The following is a 16,520-nucleotide window of genomic DNA, read 5'->3' as shown; positions in this document are numbered from 1 at the left end:
GTCAGTAAATTAGGACACTTTTTAAAACTTTGGTTTATTTTTTTTTATTTTTCTCATCTTTTCTTTTGGAAATAGTTCCATTCCACCTTCAGTAGCATTATATGATTTCCATTCTGTCTGCTCCTCTCCTCTCTTATCTCCTTCCCCCCCCCCATAATAACAAGTGGCCCAGAATAATGACTTTCAATAAAGAACGTAAACCTGACAAGCAATAATGAAATATTTCATTCTGGCTCCTAGAAAATGAGTTAATGGTGGCAGTGCCTGCACACACACGCACACACACACACATGCACACACACACACAGATGAACATCCTAATAGTCTCTTCTCCCTTCTACCCCCATCATTCTTTGTCCCTTCCTTTATATCATTGCCCACCTGTCTTTTGAGTACACAAGCAAATCTCCAAAAAAGCAACCGGAAGCAAACACTCTACAGATCAAGGGATTTTCGATGAAGTAATACAAGCCCCTTCATTTTACAGATGAGAAAACAGGTCTAGAAAGGTGGAATGACTTGTACATGGCTAGGTGGTGGCACTGCCAGGACTAGAGCCTTGGTCTCCTGACTGCTCTCTCATTGCTGTCAAGGCTGCTTCTCACTAGAAAGCTAAAGAGATACTGGAAAGTGTAGAGTGGCATCTGGGAGAGTTTGCCAATATAGAATCAAAAGGGCTTGCTAAATGGTTGGATGTGGGGGAATTCAGAGTTTAAAGTTAAAGATGAACCACATATTACAAGCCCAGTGGATAGATGGTGGTGGTGTCACAGAATTAGAGAATTAGTGAGGAGGAGCTGGTTTTAGGGGAAATGAGAGGTATTTAGGTATATTGTCTCAAGTGTCAGCAGGATGTTGGGATGGAATCATCTGGCAGGTAGTTCTATGGAGAGATTGGGGTGAGTCAGATTTTCATTTTGGAGCTGCCTGCATAAATGCTAAATGAAGTCATAGGAATAAATGAGATCGGTTAGAGAGTATAGAGTTGTATACAAGCTTGGAAAAAACCCCAACATTTAAAGGTGGAAGGATCATAGATCATTGGTAAGAAGACCAAAGGGATTCCACATCCAGTCCACCCCCTTTCTTTACAGTTGAGGAAACTGAGATCTAGGGTTATTTAGTGACCTGCTAGAGATGACATTTGAACCCAAGTCCTCAAGAATCTTTCCACTATGCCAGGCAGAGAAACTATGGTCAGTCATTCACATTGTCAGCCAGATTTAAAACCTCAGTCATTGTTGACTCCTGGCCTGTCCTAGCTTTTACTTCCCTCTTCCCCTCACCAATACCATCATTGAATCCCATCAGCTTAGTCCTTCTTCACCTCACTTGCCTTCGCTGAATCATGAATGCATGGTTAAGTGAACCTTTAGTCGAAGAATTACGCTTTCCATACTATCCCAGCCTGGCTAATAATACCTAAAGGCCTTAATAGACTTCTTTAGCAAGTCATCCTTTTGCTTAACACTCAGAAAATGACAAGTTATAGAAATAGCTCAGACAGTATAGGACTACATAAGGCAGACACAACAAGGAGAGAACCAGATATAGCACTGCCGTCCAGTCAGGCTGGGTATCTTCCACCACAAAGTATGTCAAAGTATGTGCTCAACTGTGGGAATGTATTTGGAGTGAGAAACTGTGTGGAGGATGGTGTAAATAGTTGACAAGGCCTGTCCTGGCCCAATCCTTTACTAGGTAAAGGAAAGCCCTTTACTAGGTAATTTCACAAAGATAAAGTTGGGGTCATTTTCATGAACAGTTATGGTTTTAAAAAGTAACCTCAATGGATATCATAATAGGTGTTAATGAAAGGTTGACAGCCCCATACATTTTCATCTTCTTTTTTTAATTTTATTTTTTTATTATTTTTTTGCTTTTTGGAGGGCAGTTGGGGTTAAGTGACTTGCCCAAAGTTACATGGCTAGTTAAGTGTGTTAAGTGTCTGAGGCCACATTTGAACTGACCCCAGGGCCGGTGCTCTATTCACTGCACCACCTAGCCACCTGATAAATTTTCATCTTCATAAAAAGTTGGTAGACATCACCTTGCCCTCAGAACCACATCTGCCAGTCTTCCTTTCCTTGATACAGTGACAGGTATTCTTTTCTCATATAGAAGTTATTTATCCTAAGATAGTTATCTCCTGCTGCTTCCAGGTTGTAAGCTATAAGCAGCTTCCAAACATTCCTGGTAGAATATACCAGGGCTATCCCAGGAGCTACATATGCAGATTTATTGGTGATTCCCACCTTCTTCTTCCTTTTTTTTTTTGGAGGGGGGAGGGCAGGGCAATCGGGTTTAAGTGACTTGCCCAAGGTCACATGGCTGGTAAGTGTTGAGTGTCTGAGGCCAGATTTGAACTCAGGTCCTCCTGACTCCAGAGCTGGTGATCTATTCACTGTGCCACCTAGCCGCCCCCACCTTCCTCTTCCTTCAACTACTCCAGCTGTGCCAATAGGGTCTTGGGAGGGCGAGACATTAAACATAAGGCCATATAGTCTGGGAGTCTTTAGTGCCCCTTACGTGCAATAGAAGCTTTGATATCCACATGAATCTACTCTGACCCTGCTTGGTAAGCCTTTGATTGGCTTGGTGCCAAGTCTTCACTTGTCTCACCAAGTCCTAGTCCATCAACTAGCTAATTTGGAAATTTTTTAATGGCAGAAATACCTGCTTACACAGGAGAAAGCACATGAAATCTGTTCTCAGTTAATTTTTTTTCCCTCCTGAAAATGGTGCTAAACCAACATAAAGTACAATGCCATAGTCTCCTTTAAGTGGTTGCTTTCAAATCTCTTAAGGACCATAACAACTCAAGTGCTTATTATGGGAAGATAGTTTTGAGGACTGATGATACCAAAAGGAAAAAATCGTAATAGTGTTCATGGGGGAAATGAAGTCCAGGCAATAATGGGTCCTGTACAGGTTCTATTTGCATGCTTTCCACCTGCCTCTCTGCTCTAACGTATCTCTGCTTCCTTTCTCTCCTAACTTCCTTTCTCTCCCAACTCTCCTTCATCTTTCCAGATGCAGGACGCGATGGGCTATGAGTTACCTTGGGTGTATTTTGTCAGTCTGGTCATCTTTGGATCCTTTTTCGTTCTAAATCTGGTTCTCGGTGTATTGAGCGGGTAAGCTGACCATCTCCGTGTCCTCTTTCCAATGCAGCCGAGCAGGGCTCCATCACCAGGATCTTCATGGATGGGACCCTTGTGGATGTAGGAAACACAGAAAATCAAAATCTTTCCGTTCAAATAAAATCACTCATACATTGACAGTATTTGGCTTCTGATTTGGCCTGGAAGGAGAGTTAGTTCCCAACAAACCTGGTACCAGTGACTTGGGTGCCCAGCGGAGCTTTGCCATGCTCGGTTGCAGAGTGTGCCTCACTAACTATCATTCCATTCTTCCAGGTCAATGATGCCGTAGGAAGGGACTGGCCCTGGATCTATTTTGTTACACTAATCATCATAGGGTCATTTTTTGTTCTTAACTTGGTTCTCGGTGTCCTTAGCGGGTAAGCAGTACCAAAGAAAACATTACTGTTTTTCATTTGTTTTATTTATTCTTTTCATTCTTCGCTTTACACTTTGTCTAGGTCTCACTGAACCTAGTGAGACAAATTAGTCCATTTCAGGAACCTTTAAACAAATGGCCTTGGCCTGTTTGGGTAAAAAGCACAGACTCCCAACAATAAATCCACTGGCCTGGATAATAGACAATAGGGGTGACCAGATGGTCCCAGTAAGAGATGACCAAGCTGATATGACATTCATTATACCAGCTACGTCAGTGCCACCCAAAGTAGCCTTTCCACAAGAGTAGGATGCTCTTTTACACTCCATAGTGTGAAGGTTCGTTTCTTTTAAGTAGGGAAAGCAAAGCATTCCATTGTCATCAGGGAAGGCTCATAGAGGTTGTTTCTTAATATATATATAACAGCCTTGGAGTGACCATTTGCCTGAATTACAAGGTCATAGTAGGCCATTAAAAAAGAATGGGATTTGCTTTCATTTAGCTTTGTTTTGTACAACTAGAAGAATATTGGGTTGTTTTTTTCATCAACTAGTAGGGTGTTTATATTATTTTAAAGACCGAAGGACCTTATTGCTGATGTACCTTTTTCTCAATAGAAAGGGAATTTGCTCATTTAAAGAAATAAACTTTCTAGGGATATGAGGGGTACATTATAATTTTGCTCAGTGTCCAAGAGAAAGTCTTCATGAACCCAACCCACTACAGTATGCTGAAAGAATGAGATCCAATATAATTTTGAAGTCAGATTTTTTAAAAAGTCGAGGAAATGGGGTATGATTGGGGTATTAAATATCCCATGGGTAGACATCTGTGCACCTTGGGGAGCCAAATGAATGCCTCCTCACCACCCACCTACCCTGCCATATGCTCACACCAGCCATGCCAAGACTGGCCCTTAAAAACCCTTACTGATCAGCCTTTGGTTCATTGTTGCTGCTCTGTTGCCGCTTTTGCTAAACTACATCTGTGATGACATTACAGTTATTTTGGACCCTGGTGAGAGCAGTTCAGATCAGCTTCCTTTAGTAACCTTTCCTAGATGCCAAGGGCCATTAAAGCCAAGAGACATTCAGAGAAAAAAGCTTGCCTGTCATTGCCAGCTCATACACATAAGTCAGGAGTAGTTGCTGCTAAGCCCCAGAGAGATTGTGAACATCACAGAACTGGTGTTCCTGGTCTCTGAAACTGGGGAATAGTGTTCTACCTCCACTCCACCCCCACTCCCTTCCTATCTCCTCTCTAGTATGGGCAACTTATTTACCAATTTTGCTAGCCTAATCCCTTTTTTCATTCCAAGGTGAGCTTATGAATGAAAGCCAGTGAAAACTTTTAAGGGGGAAATAGTAAATAGAAGTGAGAGGAAAGGCAAGATCCTCTGATCTAATACATGGAAGATGGGGACATTTTTGTGGTTATGTTTTATATTTATATTCCAACACAAGAAAATATTTATGTGTCTTTAAGTTCACCTCTCAAAATAATCTTACAACTACAGCCCAGTCCTGCTCCACCCTCTAGAACAGAGGTAGGTAAAAAGTGGTGAAAAGAGAAAGGAGAGATTCCTCATACTAGCAATTATTTAATAGAATACATAATGTTAGAACTAGAAGGGGTCTTTTTGATCCTCTAGAACAACCTACTCATTTTATAGATAAAAAAAGTTGAGGGACAGAGAGCTGAAGCCAGCTGACCAAAATCCCACATGTACTGAGTGGTAGAGCCAAGATTTGAAAGATCCTCTAAAGAGTAAATGCTCTTTCCCCTACACCATGCTGATCTCCTGACTGCCAATTTAAAGCACTCTCCTTTTTAACCATACTTCCTGTTGTTGAACCAACAACAAATGACACTAAACAGTGTTCAAAGTCAGAGCTTTAAGGATTAAACCAAAAAGTAACCTGATTATCCTACTCCCTAAATCTGAGTAACTGTGGAATCTTCTCCACAGAAATCTGAGATTGAGGATTGGGATTAGATCATTAAATTTATTTCAGTCTCTTGGGATCTTGCAATTTTCATCCTTGGGATCTGCCCCTAATGTAAATATCACCAACAGAGAAGCCCTTTTCATGATAGCTAGCATGGCAAAGCAGGTTGAATTGAGACATCAAGACCAAAAAAAAAAAACCACTTAGAGCCAAAAGTTAGCCAGACTCACTTCATCATTAATTCCCAAAACCATTCCTGACTATTTGCAGTCTGTACTGGACTCTGGTATCACTGATAAATTCTTTAACCTTTAACTATATAAATCTATTCAATGATCCTTCCTCGAAATCTTACTAGGAATACCATATAACCAATTCTTGGTGACACTTCTGTGTTCCTCATGGCCAAAACTCTGCCCTCCAGAGTTCCTGGCAAGACCATCTGCTCTGTCTGTGCTAGATTCTCTTGGAAAGGAAACAATTGTCCTTCCAGGGAGTTCACTAGCAGCTAATCCTCTGCTGAAGAAGCAGGAGACTTTGCATAAATTTTCTCAAACATCTAGATTCTCAAAGCTGGAGCTACTTTCTCTAACTTTTTCCCACTGGCTGATCAAACATCCACCTGATCTAACCAGGGAAGAGGGAGTGAAATCACTAACTAGAATAATAGACCTGGGTAATTTTGTGTAGGGCAACCACTTCTACAAACCTCACTAACTCCTGAGGGGATCACTGATATAGAAGACAGCATAGGTATCAAAGAAAATAAATAGTTCAGCTGTTTGGCAGTATGGGAAATACAAATAAACCTAGCCCTTCACATCTTAATATCATTGAAGGAGAACATGCATTACAAAAGAATTTGATAAGTGATGTTTATCAAAATAATCCTGAATCATAAAAAAATTAAACTATATTCAGCATGCTCTAGTCACAAAATCAGGAAAATCTGTACTTCATTTTAGATAGTTTTCCAAGACAAAATTATTTAGAATAAAATAATTTCCATGCTGCAATGATTATGCTTGGGGAATCTGTGGTCAAATGAAAAACAATGGATTTGGTAAAGACCTAGCTTCATTTATTAGTGTGACCTTGGACATTTATCCTTTCCTCTCCTAGAAAGTGGGGAAAATAATGCTTACACTACTCATTTCAGAGGTTGTGGTGAGGACCAAATGAGATCATGTATACAAAATATTTTGTAAATCATAAAGCATTATGTAAATGTCAGCTATCATTTGTCTGGCATTGACATAGGATAAGGATAAATGTAATGACATTTCCAGGTGATGATGATGATGATGATGATGATGATGATGATGATGATGATGAAATTGTGAATGATGGTAGTGGTGATTATATTAATTTTTCATTTAACCAGAATATTTCATTCACTGAAAATGCCACGTAAATAATATATTACCTGACACATATCACATTACATGTTCAAATTATATAATATGTGTGTACACAGACACACATACATATATGTATACATATATTCATATATATACATACATATTCATCATCTCATTTATTCTCACAATAGTCTTGCAAGTTGGGTAAGGCAGGTATTTTTCCCATTTGTCCCTTAATTACAATCCCCTGAAGGAGCACTGAAAACAATTATACAGACAGGTTTGAGACTGTTGCTGAAATTGTCTTTGAGACTGAATCAGCTAATATCCCACAGAATCCAAAATCTTCAACACTTTTTCTTCTAAAGAACACCAAAAAAATGGCTTCATCTGGCAACAAGAAGGTATGGAACTTGCAATCTCTTTGGCTTAGTAATCATTAAATCTTTCTCCTTCTGACCCTGACCCAAAAATAGAAAGGAAGAACCAATTATTTAATGGCGGAGGAAATTTATAACCTGTGGGGTTTTAGCAAATTGTCACATATTCAATTTGTTCAGATTCAAAACTCTGTTTTAGAAGACATGAAGTAAAAAAAGCTAGGAAATCAATTTCAATGGGTAGGGATACAAGAGGCTTCATTAGCTTCTGAGAGAATTTCTGTCACTCAGAGCTGTGACTTTAAAAATAAGATTTAAAACCTGAAAATACTTTAAAGCTCATCTTATCCACCAGTCTTTATGACCTAAACTTTTCAATTACATTTCCCTTTGTGTGCTTTACATTTCTAAACAACAACACAGAGACTCTCAGACACGTTTTTCTTGGTCGCCTTTGTGGGTGATGAATGTATTTTTTTCCTTATGACAAAATCCTGGGTTGTGACTGATTGTAAAACTAGCTTCAGTCCCAAGGCCCAACACAGCTCCCTTCAGGTTAGAGTTTAAATGTCTTCATTAGCTCAGACCCCAGTGCAGAAAGATGGCTGGCATCCAAGTAAGAAGATAAAGGAGCCAGACTCTGCCATCCAGCAAATCATTACTGTTTTTGGTTTGGCTGAGACCAGCCTTTATTTCCCTCCTCATTGCTACACATCTGGGTTATACCGTAGGAACATTGGGCATACAGGGATATCATCTCCTGCCCATGCTTGAAATATATAATTGTACCATTCAAGGAAATGAAGTCTTAAGACCCATGAAAGTTAGGTATTTTATAAGCAAATGCAAAACCTTATATTTTTCATTGCCCACATTTTTAGTGAGCTTCACTTACGGTTTTGGTTACACAGATAATTCTCATTCAACTGGGCTCCAAAATAAAAATGACTCAATTTACCCTACTCTTGCTTGTTCTAGGTTCTGGACAAGTCACCTTACCTCTTGGAGTCTCAGTTTCCTTATTTATTAAATGAGGGATCTTTCAAGGTCTTTCCTATTATCCCATCATCCTTCTAGAGGGACTTCTGGTTATGGCCAGAACCTGAACTCTCTCCTATTCTGGATTGCCTATAAACAAAAGTGGAATATTTAGTTACTCCATGCTCTCCTGATTCTGGTACTTGTCCCATTCCATAGGAAATTAGTTAGGGGTTCATTTTCTTTTAGGAATGGGAAAGGTATAGATAGAAAGATAGGTCTTGAAAGGTAGTCTCTGAGGGAAGTCAAGTAATTAACAAACTGAAATGAAATTCTGGAAGGGCACTATCCCTTGGGGGCAGGATTGAGGTGGGGTTAGCAAGGTACAAGATGGAAGGCAGATGAGCCATCATTACTGCCTACCATGTCCTACTATTGGCACATAAACATGATTAAGAGTGACTGGGGGTGGGGGTGGGTTTGGGGGAGTCCATCTTCAGTGCCAGCTGTCATTCTGGTACTTTTTCCGTAACATAAAAACTCCCTAGGAAAGCAAATGGAGTTATGTGGTTGGCTGGCCAAGAGCCAGGGAAAGAGAAAGTTAAATCCAATTAGAATTGGATTCAATCAAAATTAAAAAGAAAACTCAATCCAAGCCAGAATGTCTTTAAGGAAGCAGTTGAAGAGAAGTCATTAAATGAGTTCCCCCCCCCAACTAAAAAAAGTTCCCTGCCCCACTTTTCCTGATTTCCTTCCCACTAACTATCCTCCACACATACAGCCAGAAACCCACTGCACATCATTCCAACCAAATGATGAATATGATAAACAGTACAGTCAGACTGCAAAGACAAAATGCTCGCCCTCAAAAGTGCATGTGGTAATAATGCTGCCAGTTCATCGGCTGTCCTCTAGTTCATCTGGGCTGCCCTTCCCTCTTCCTTATTTGAATATCTATTCCAGTTGAAACTTTGGCTATGGGAAAGAAATTGTTGGAACTTTTCAGGCAGAGGAGAATGGGAAAACTAAAACTGCAGGTACCCGCTAAATTATTCTCTAAGTCCCCTTGGAACCAACATGGTGGGAAATAAATTAATAATGATTCTTCTGTGAAAGCTGAAAGCCAGTCTTATCAGTAGCACCACCATCCTTAACACACGTGCATGGACACACACATTGACTCATCACACACACACACTAACACACACAAATGAATTTGAGTTCAGAAGAATAAAGTGAAAGAGCCTCATATGGAATTCAAGATAACAGATAAGAACCACAGACAAATAGAAAAACAAACAAGAAACACTGTCTCAGCAAAATTCTACTTCCATTGAAATCACTATTGTTTTAAAATTAAATTCATCTTTCAATTCTCATATTATATGAGGTTCTTTTTCTAAATAAAGAGTATTTTCTTGTGTTTGGAATCTTTGATATTTATTTTTTTTCTTTGTGGGAAAGAACTTTTGGCCTAAAAATCTTTTTGGACATGCTAACAGCCATTGGATGTTCTTAAATGTGGAGAGCAGAGACTGCAGAGACTAAGACATTCCCTCTGAATGCCCTTTCTAACCCGATTGACCCTGAGACTTCCCATGTTGGCTAAGTACCAGGATGCTGGTATATGTTTATGTTTAAACAGGGATGAAGTCATGGGTTCCATTCTTTAAGCTTTCATGACTGCTACATGTAAGGGATTCTTAGAAAGCAAGCACTGTAGAAATGCTAAGATTGTGATCTGAAGTAGATGCAGCCTGCCCCGCCCCCTTTTAGGCGTTTTGCGATGGTTCTGGAGATCCTCTCCAGTGCTTCTTCCCTAGTCATGTGACAAGAAGTGGAGTGTGCAATCTATCAGAGGTCGGGGTACATGGGCAGGTTTTCCTGCAGAACCCCATCTAATCCTGTTGTTTTTTGATATTCCAACATCTCCTCCCTTTTCTGATTCCCACCTTCTCCTCCTCCTCCTCTCTCCCTGTGTCCTCCCATCCCATCTACTACACACTACTCCTACACTCTCTCACCAGAGAGTTTTCCAAAGAGAGAGAGAAGGCAAAGGCTCGAGGAGATTTCCAAAAGCTGCGAGAGAAGCAGCAGCTGGAGGAGGACCTCAAAGGCTACTTGGACTGGATCACTCAAGCTGAAGATATTGACCCTGAGAATGAAGATGAAGGCATGGATGAGGAGAAACCCAGAAACAGTAAGCAACTCTTCTCTATCTTTGGGTTTGTGTTGTGAAGGGAAGAAGGGAAGCTGGGGACTTCTCTCATGCAAACTTCTATAGAGTTCAATAGTGAGCCCTCTTGGGACAAGGTTATTCTCATCATTAGAGCATTGGGATGTTAATGGTAAAGAGAATAGAGGCATGGCTGTAAAATTATTACCACTGGTCCAAAGAACTTCACATTTCCTTCTGATAGCTTTAACATTAAAACTTAAAGTGTGTGTGTGTGTGTGTGTGTGTGTGTGTGTGTGTGTGTGTGTGTGTGTGTGTGTGTGTGTGTGTAGGGGGGAGGGGAAGGAATAATTGGTAGCTGCTAATAAAGATTCCCTTTTTAAGATAGCGCTTTTATGAGACAATACTGTTACCTCTTCTATTCTTTTGCATGCCAGGTTACATTTTCCAAAGAACTGGAAAACTTTTCTATTTCATAGGATTCTTTCTCCTAACATTTGGTGGCTCCAGGGACTTCCTATACAGAGGATTGAACCTGTCCTAACTGGGAATTTGGGGAAGGGAGAAGATGGATGAGGAAAAGTAGAAGCTCCTGCTTATAGTTGTAGAGGACACAAGGCTATGCCACTCGAGTCCTACCTAGGAACATCCTTTCTTTCTCCACTGATTGTTGGGTGAATTTGTCCAATTCATCCTTTGTGATCAATTCATCTGAAAACATCACAACATAACCAAGCCAGTCCTCAATGTGGACTATTTTTTCAAATGGATTAAGAAGGATTTTAGGCCAGGAAGACCAGTTTTGAATGAATTATCTTGAAGGTCAGAAACAGAGCATCTAGTGGTATAAAGCTGAGGACTGCTACCAAAGAGCAGCCTCTGGGGAAACACCTTAATATAGCTAAAATGTAGGACCTATTGGCAGGCATACTCGCTAGACAACTTCTTTTCAGCACTAGGTTAAGGGCAAGGGTTGTCCTCAAAGAGAGTAAGAGTTACCTCTTAGAAACAGGAGAGTTAGGACCTCACTCAAACACTTACACATTCAAGGTTGGCCCCCTTATCTCATGATTAAGCATCATTCTCAGTATTTGTCATTTTAGAAGTTCATTGTCGACCATTTTTTTGGCCACCATTCACTATCCACAGGGACATGTTGTCCCCTTCCCAGAGCTAGAACTTCTATGACAGTTCATCTTTTTTCTTTTTGCCCATTAAATGAGCTAATTCCAGGAACTGAGTTCAGACCCTAGAATTGACTGTGTTGCTGTAACAGACTAGTTGCTTTTCATGTCCTGGAAAAACCTGTCTATCCAAATTCTAAACCAAGATTTGGAAACAGGACCTCCCATCCCAAGGTCAGTTGAGGCTAAAGGGTTCAACTATCTCCAATGCTTGGTGTGTATGTGACTTTGACCAAGTCATTTAATCACCACCATCTCCTGCCCTGACCTCAGTCTTGTCCTTTGTAAAATGAGAGGGTTAGACTACATGGCCTCCGATGTCCCAGTTCTAAATCTATGATCCTTAGATACCTTTCAGATTTAAAGTCCTGTAAGCCTATGATTCTATAAAGAAATGTAGGGGAGAGATATCCTGGACCTGGAATGGTCCAAGATCTATTGAACCATGAACCAGGTGCAGTGAGCCAGGCCCATTGAACTAAGTTCACATCTCACCCAGATACTGTCTGTGTGACCCTGGACAATTCACATAACCTCTGCCTGATTCAGTTCCCTCATCTGTAAAATGAGGATAACAATACTACCTATCTCTCAAGATTTGGGGGAGGATAAAATGAGAGAATGTTTATAAAGTACTTGGCAAACTTTAAAGCACTATATAAAAGCTGTTATTAATCGTAATATTACTAATACAGTGGACATAAAGGATTTTAATTCCTTTCAACTAGTAATGCTTCTTACTCTGGATTTTGTTTCTTTCCTAAAACAGCTGTGTTTTTGTTTTTTGTTTTTTGGAGGGGGTGAGGTAGGGCAATTGGGGTTAAGTGACTTGCCCAGGGTCACATGGCTAGGTTTTGTGTAAAGTGTGAGAGGCCAAATTTGAACCCAGGTCCTCCTGACTCTAGGGCTGGTGCTCTATTCACTATGCCACCTAGCCGCCCCAATAGCTGTGTTTGACTAGAAGCAGGATAGGAATTATAAAGAATTTTGCCCCAGGCTTTAGAATATTAGCTTCCTAGATAGCAGATTTTGCTTTTGACCCTCAGGATTTCACCTTTGTCTAATATCTAGACTTCCCAAATCTCTAAATCCACATTGGGAGGTACCAAGCCTTCTAGACTTACTAATTTCTGAGCTAGTCTGGCTCCTCAAGTTCAGAGATCTGAACACTGGAACCCCAGTTATATGCCTTCCCTTCCTCAGTTGCTGCCACCAAATGTGAGGACCCAGTCTAATCAATTACTTTTCTCTTTCCTTTCTATCTCCAAAGACTCCAGTTCAATGGTACAATGGATAGAGTGCTAGACTGAAGTTAAAAAGATCTGAGTTCAAATTTCACCTCCCACACTTAATGACTATATGACCTTTGACAAGTCACTTAACTTCTGTCCACTTCAGTTTCCTCATCTATAAAATGGGGATAACAATATCACTTAATTCAAAGGGTTCTTATGAGGAGAAAATGAGAGAATTTAAAATGAGGGCAATTTTTTGTTGTTGCTCAGTAGTTTTCAGTCCTGTCTGACTCTTCATGACCCCATTTGGGGTTTTCTTAGCAAAGATAATGACGTGGCTTGCCATTCCTTCTCCAGATCATTTGACAGATGATGAAACTGAAGCAAACAGGACTAAGTGCCTTGGCCCAGACCACAGAGTCAGTATGTTCCTGAGGCCAGATTTGAGCTCACAAAGATGAGTCTTCCTGATTCCAAATCTGGCACTGTATCTACTGTGCCACCAACCTGCTTTTAAAGTGCTATATGAACATTAGCTGTTATTGTTAGTATTATTATTGCCTCACCCCCCCCCCACCGAATCACTGCCTAGTTGTAGTGTAGGGACTTGCATTGTAGCTCAATGAAACTATGAACTATGCTATGCAGAGTTACCCAAGATGAACAGATTCAAAGGAAAAATCATCAGACTATATAGGTATAACCTAAATAACAACTGTTATGAATATGAAGTGGAGGGGACAAATATATTTAAGGGATTAAATATGGTAGAGTGCCTGAAAAACTATGGACAGAGATTTGCAATAATGTACATGAATCAGGAGCAAAAAAATATTCCAAAGAAAAAGAACAAGAAAGCAAAATGGCTGATGAGATCTTTCCACATAGCTGAGGAAAGAAGGAAAGGGAAAGGAAAGAGGGGGATACCCACTTGAGTGCATAATTCCAGAGAATAGCAAGGAGAGATAAGATTTTCTTAAATGAGTAATCAAAAGAAATAGAAGAAAACAATAAAATAGGAAAGACAAAAGATCTCTTCAAGAAAATTAGGGATTTCAAGGGAAAGTTTGGGGGCAAAAATGGGCAAGAAAGCAGACAAGTGGTAGGAACTTAGAAGCAGAAGAGATTAAGAAGAGGTGTCAGGAATATACAGAGCTATACAAGTAAGATTTTATTATGCCTGATAACCATGATAGTGTGGTTACTGATCTAGAGTCAGACATCCTGGAGAATGAAGTCAAGTGGGCCTTAGGAAGCATTGCCAGCAATAAGGCTAGTGGAGGTATTGAAATTCCAGCTGAGTTTTTAAAATCCTGAAAGATGTTGCTGTTAAAGTGCTGCATCCACTGTGCTAACAAATTTGGAGAACTCAACATGGTCACTAGATTGGCAAAGATCATTTTACATCCCAGTCCTAAAGAAGGGCAATGCCAAAGAATGTTTAAATTACCTAACAATTGCACTCATTTCACATGCCAGCAAGGTTATATTTGAGATTCTGCAAGGTAGGGTTTAATAATATACAAACCTAAAATTACCAGAAGAGCAGGATGGTTTTTGAAGAGACAGAGGAACTAGAGACTAAATCACCAACATTCACTGGGTTATGAAGAAAGCAAGGGAGTTCCAGAAAAAACATCTACTTCTGCTGCTTTGACTGTGTGGATCACAACAAAATTTGACAAGTTCTCAAAGAAATGGGAGTATCAAATCATGTTACTTATCTCCCAAGGATCCTGTATGCGGGCCAAGAAGCAACAGTTAGAACCAAACAAGGAACAACTAATTGGTTTAAGTTTGGAAAAGGAGCCCAACAAGGCTGTATATTGTCACCTTATTTATTTAACTTACATGCAGAGTACATCATGCAAAATGCCAGGCTGGATGAATCAAAAGCCGGAATTAAGGTTGCCAGGAGAAATATCAACAATCTCAGATATGCAGATGATACCACTCTGATGGCAGAAAGTGAAGAGGAATTAAGAAGTCTTTTGATGAGGGTGAAAGAGGAGAGTGTGAAAGCTGCCTTGAAGCTTAATGTAAAAAAAAAAAGCACCCTATGATCTTGGCAACTGTTCCCATTACTTCCTGGCGAATAGAAGGAGAAGAAATGGAAGCAGTGTCAGATTTTGTATTTTTGGGCTCAATGATCACTCCAGGTGGCAACTACAGCCATGAAATTAAAAGATGCTCAATGGAAGAAAAGCTATGACAAATCTGTATAGCTTACTAAAAAGCAGAGACATCACCTTGCCAACAAAGGTCTATAAAGTCAAAGCTATGGTTTTTCCAGTGTCAGTGACTGAACACTGAGGATAAATATTTTTCAATTGTGCTGAAGAAGATTTTTGAGAGTCCTGTGGACAGCAACGAGGTCAAATCAGTCAATAACTAAAGAAATTAATTCAGGCTATTCACTAGAAGGTCATATACTGCAACTGAAGTTTCAAATACTTTGGCCACATAATGAGAAGATGTGACTCATTGGAAAAGAGTTGGGAAAGTTGAAGACAAAAGGAAAAGGGGACATCAGAGGATGAGATATATAGTGTCATGGAAGCAACAAACATGAACTTGGACATACTTTGAAAGACAGTGGATGGCCCATGGGGTTACAAAGAATCAGACATCACTGAACAAATGAACAATGACAATGAAATTCTTATTATAGTGCAGGAAGTAAAGGTAAGAGCAAAATAGATGTTAAAGGTAGAGTCCATTGGAATATATCTATAATGAATTGCAATTAAAAATAGAAATAACTGGTTGGAGAGATCAAACTAGTAGTTAATGGCATATTACGAGTTAGTCAATCTGTGTCCCTATAAGCCACATTCAGCTTTTTGGAAGCTTGGTATTCAATTTGCAGCAAATGCATAAGGGAAAGCCTTGCATAAATACCTTCTTAACCTGTTTTATACAATACAACTATTTCCTTTAAAAATCATGTAATATTCCATTTTCTAATTCTCTTAATTATAATGAATGAATTGGATATTCAGATTTAGGAATGAAAAAGACAATAGCAGTGTATTCTGGCTCCCACCCATAGTCAGAGGCTAATAATTTCATAGATTCAGAGCTGAATGAAACCTTAGAAATCATCTTGTCCATCATCTTCTTTTTATGGATAGAGAAACTGAAGCCCATAAAACTGAAGTGACTGTCCCAAGGTCATGCAGGCAATAAGTGACAGAACTGGAATTTGAACTACGTCCATTTCTCTCTCTAGTATACCATGCTGTGGAGTTGGTCACCTCACCCTTGACATTGCCATGATGATGGCTCCCTAAGGGGAGAGACAAGAAAGACAGAATCTGAAGTAGAACACAAAAATCAAAATCACTGGTTGTTTTTTTTTTTTCAAGGAAATGACAGAAGCTAAAGTTGGATACATTTCTCTGCATTTATTTTTTACAATAAATAAATTTGCTGGCACACTATATGCAAAAATAAGTTGCCATTTCCTGTTTCTTCAGTCAAGATCTCAGGCCTGGAATAAGACTGAAGTCCTGGTTTGTAGGCAGTCTGCCTTATGCACTGACCTTAGCCATCTGCCATCTGTGGATCCAGGCCACTATGAAAGACCGGAAGATAAGAGAACACAGAGAAAGAAAGAGATCATCTGTAATTAATTACAGTTAGTCAGGATTATTTTAGACTTCCTGGGACCCTAAGGAGATAACTAGTCTCTTTAGATAGGCTGTCCCATCTTTTTCTATGGCAGCAGCCACA

At 39.8% G+C, this 16,520-nt stretch overlaps 1 protein-coding gene across 1 annotated transcript in view; it reads left to right on the top strand.

Moving 5' to 3' along the window:
- The window catches only part of CACNA1C (calcium voltage-gated channel subunit alpha1 C), an 879,081-nt gene that overhangs the window by 610,794 nt on the left and 251,767 nt on the right, over positions 1–16,520 (top strand). Inside the window, exons 8-9 of the mRNA XM_069094317.1 lie at positions 3,420–3,523; positions 10,218–10,390. Of these exons, the coding sequence (XP_068950418.1) occupies positions 3,420–3,523; positions 10,218–10,390 (277 nt within the window). The remainder of the gene's footprint in view (positions 1–3,419; positions 3,524–10,217; positions 10,391–16,520) is intronic.

This window comes from Petaurus breviceps, unplaced genomic scaffold, assembly GCF_028583685.1.
Source record: "Petaurus breviceps papuanus isolate PSGF00001 unplaced genomic scaffold, PetGlider_PUasm1.0 216, whole genome shotgun sequence".
In the NCBI taxonomy this organism is placed as follows: domain Eukaryota; kingdom Metazoa; phylum Chordata; class Mammalia; order Diprotodontia; family Petauridae; genus Petaurus; species Petaurus breviceps.
Note: the sequence above shows the minus strand (reverse complement) of the source record. Positions and strands in the feature narration are given on the sequence as shown.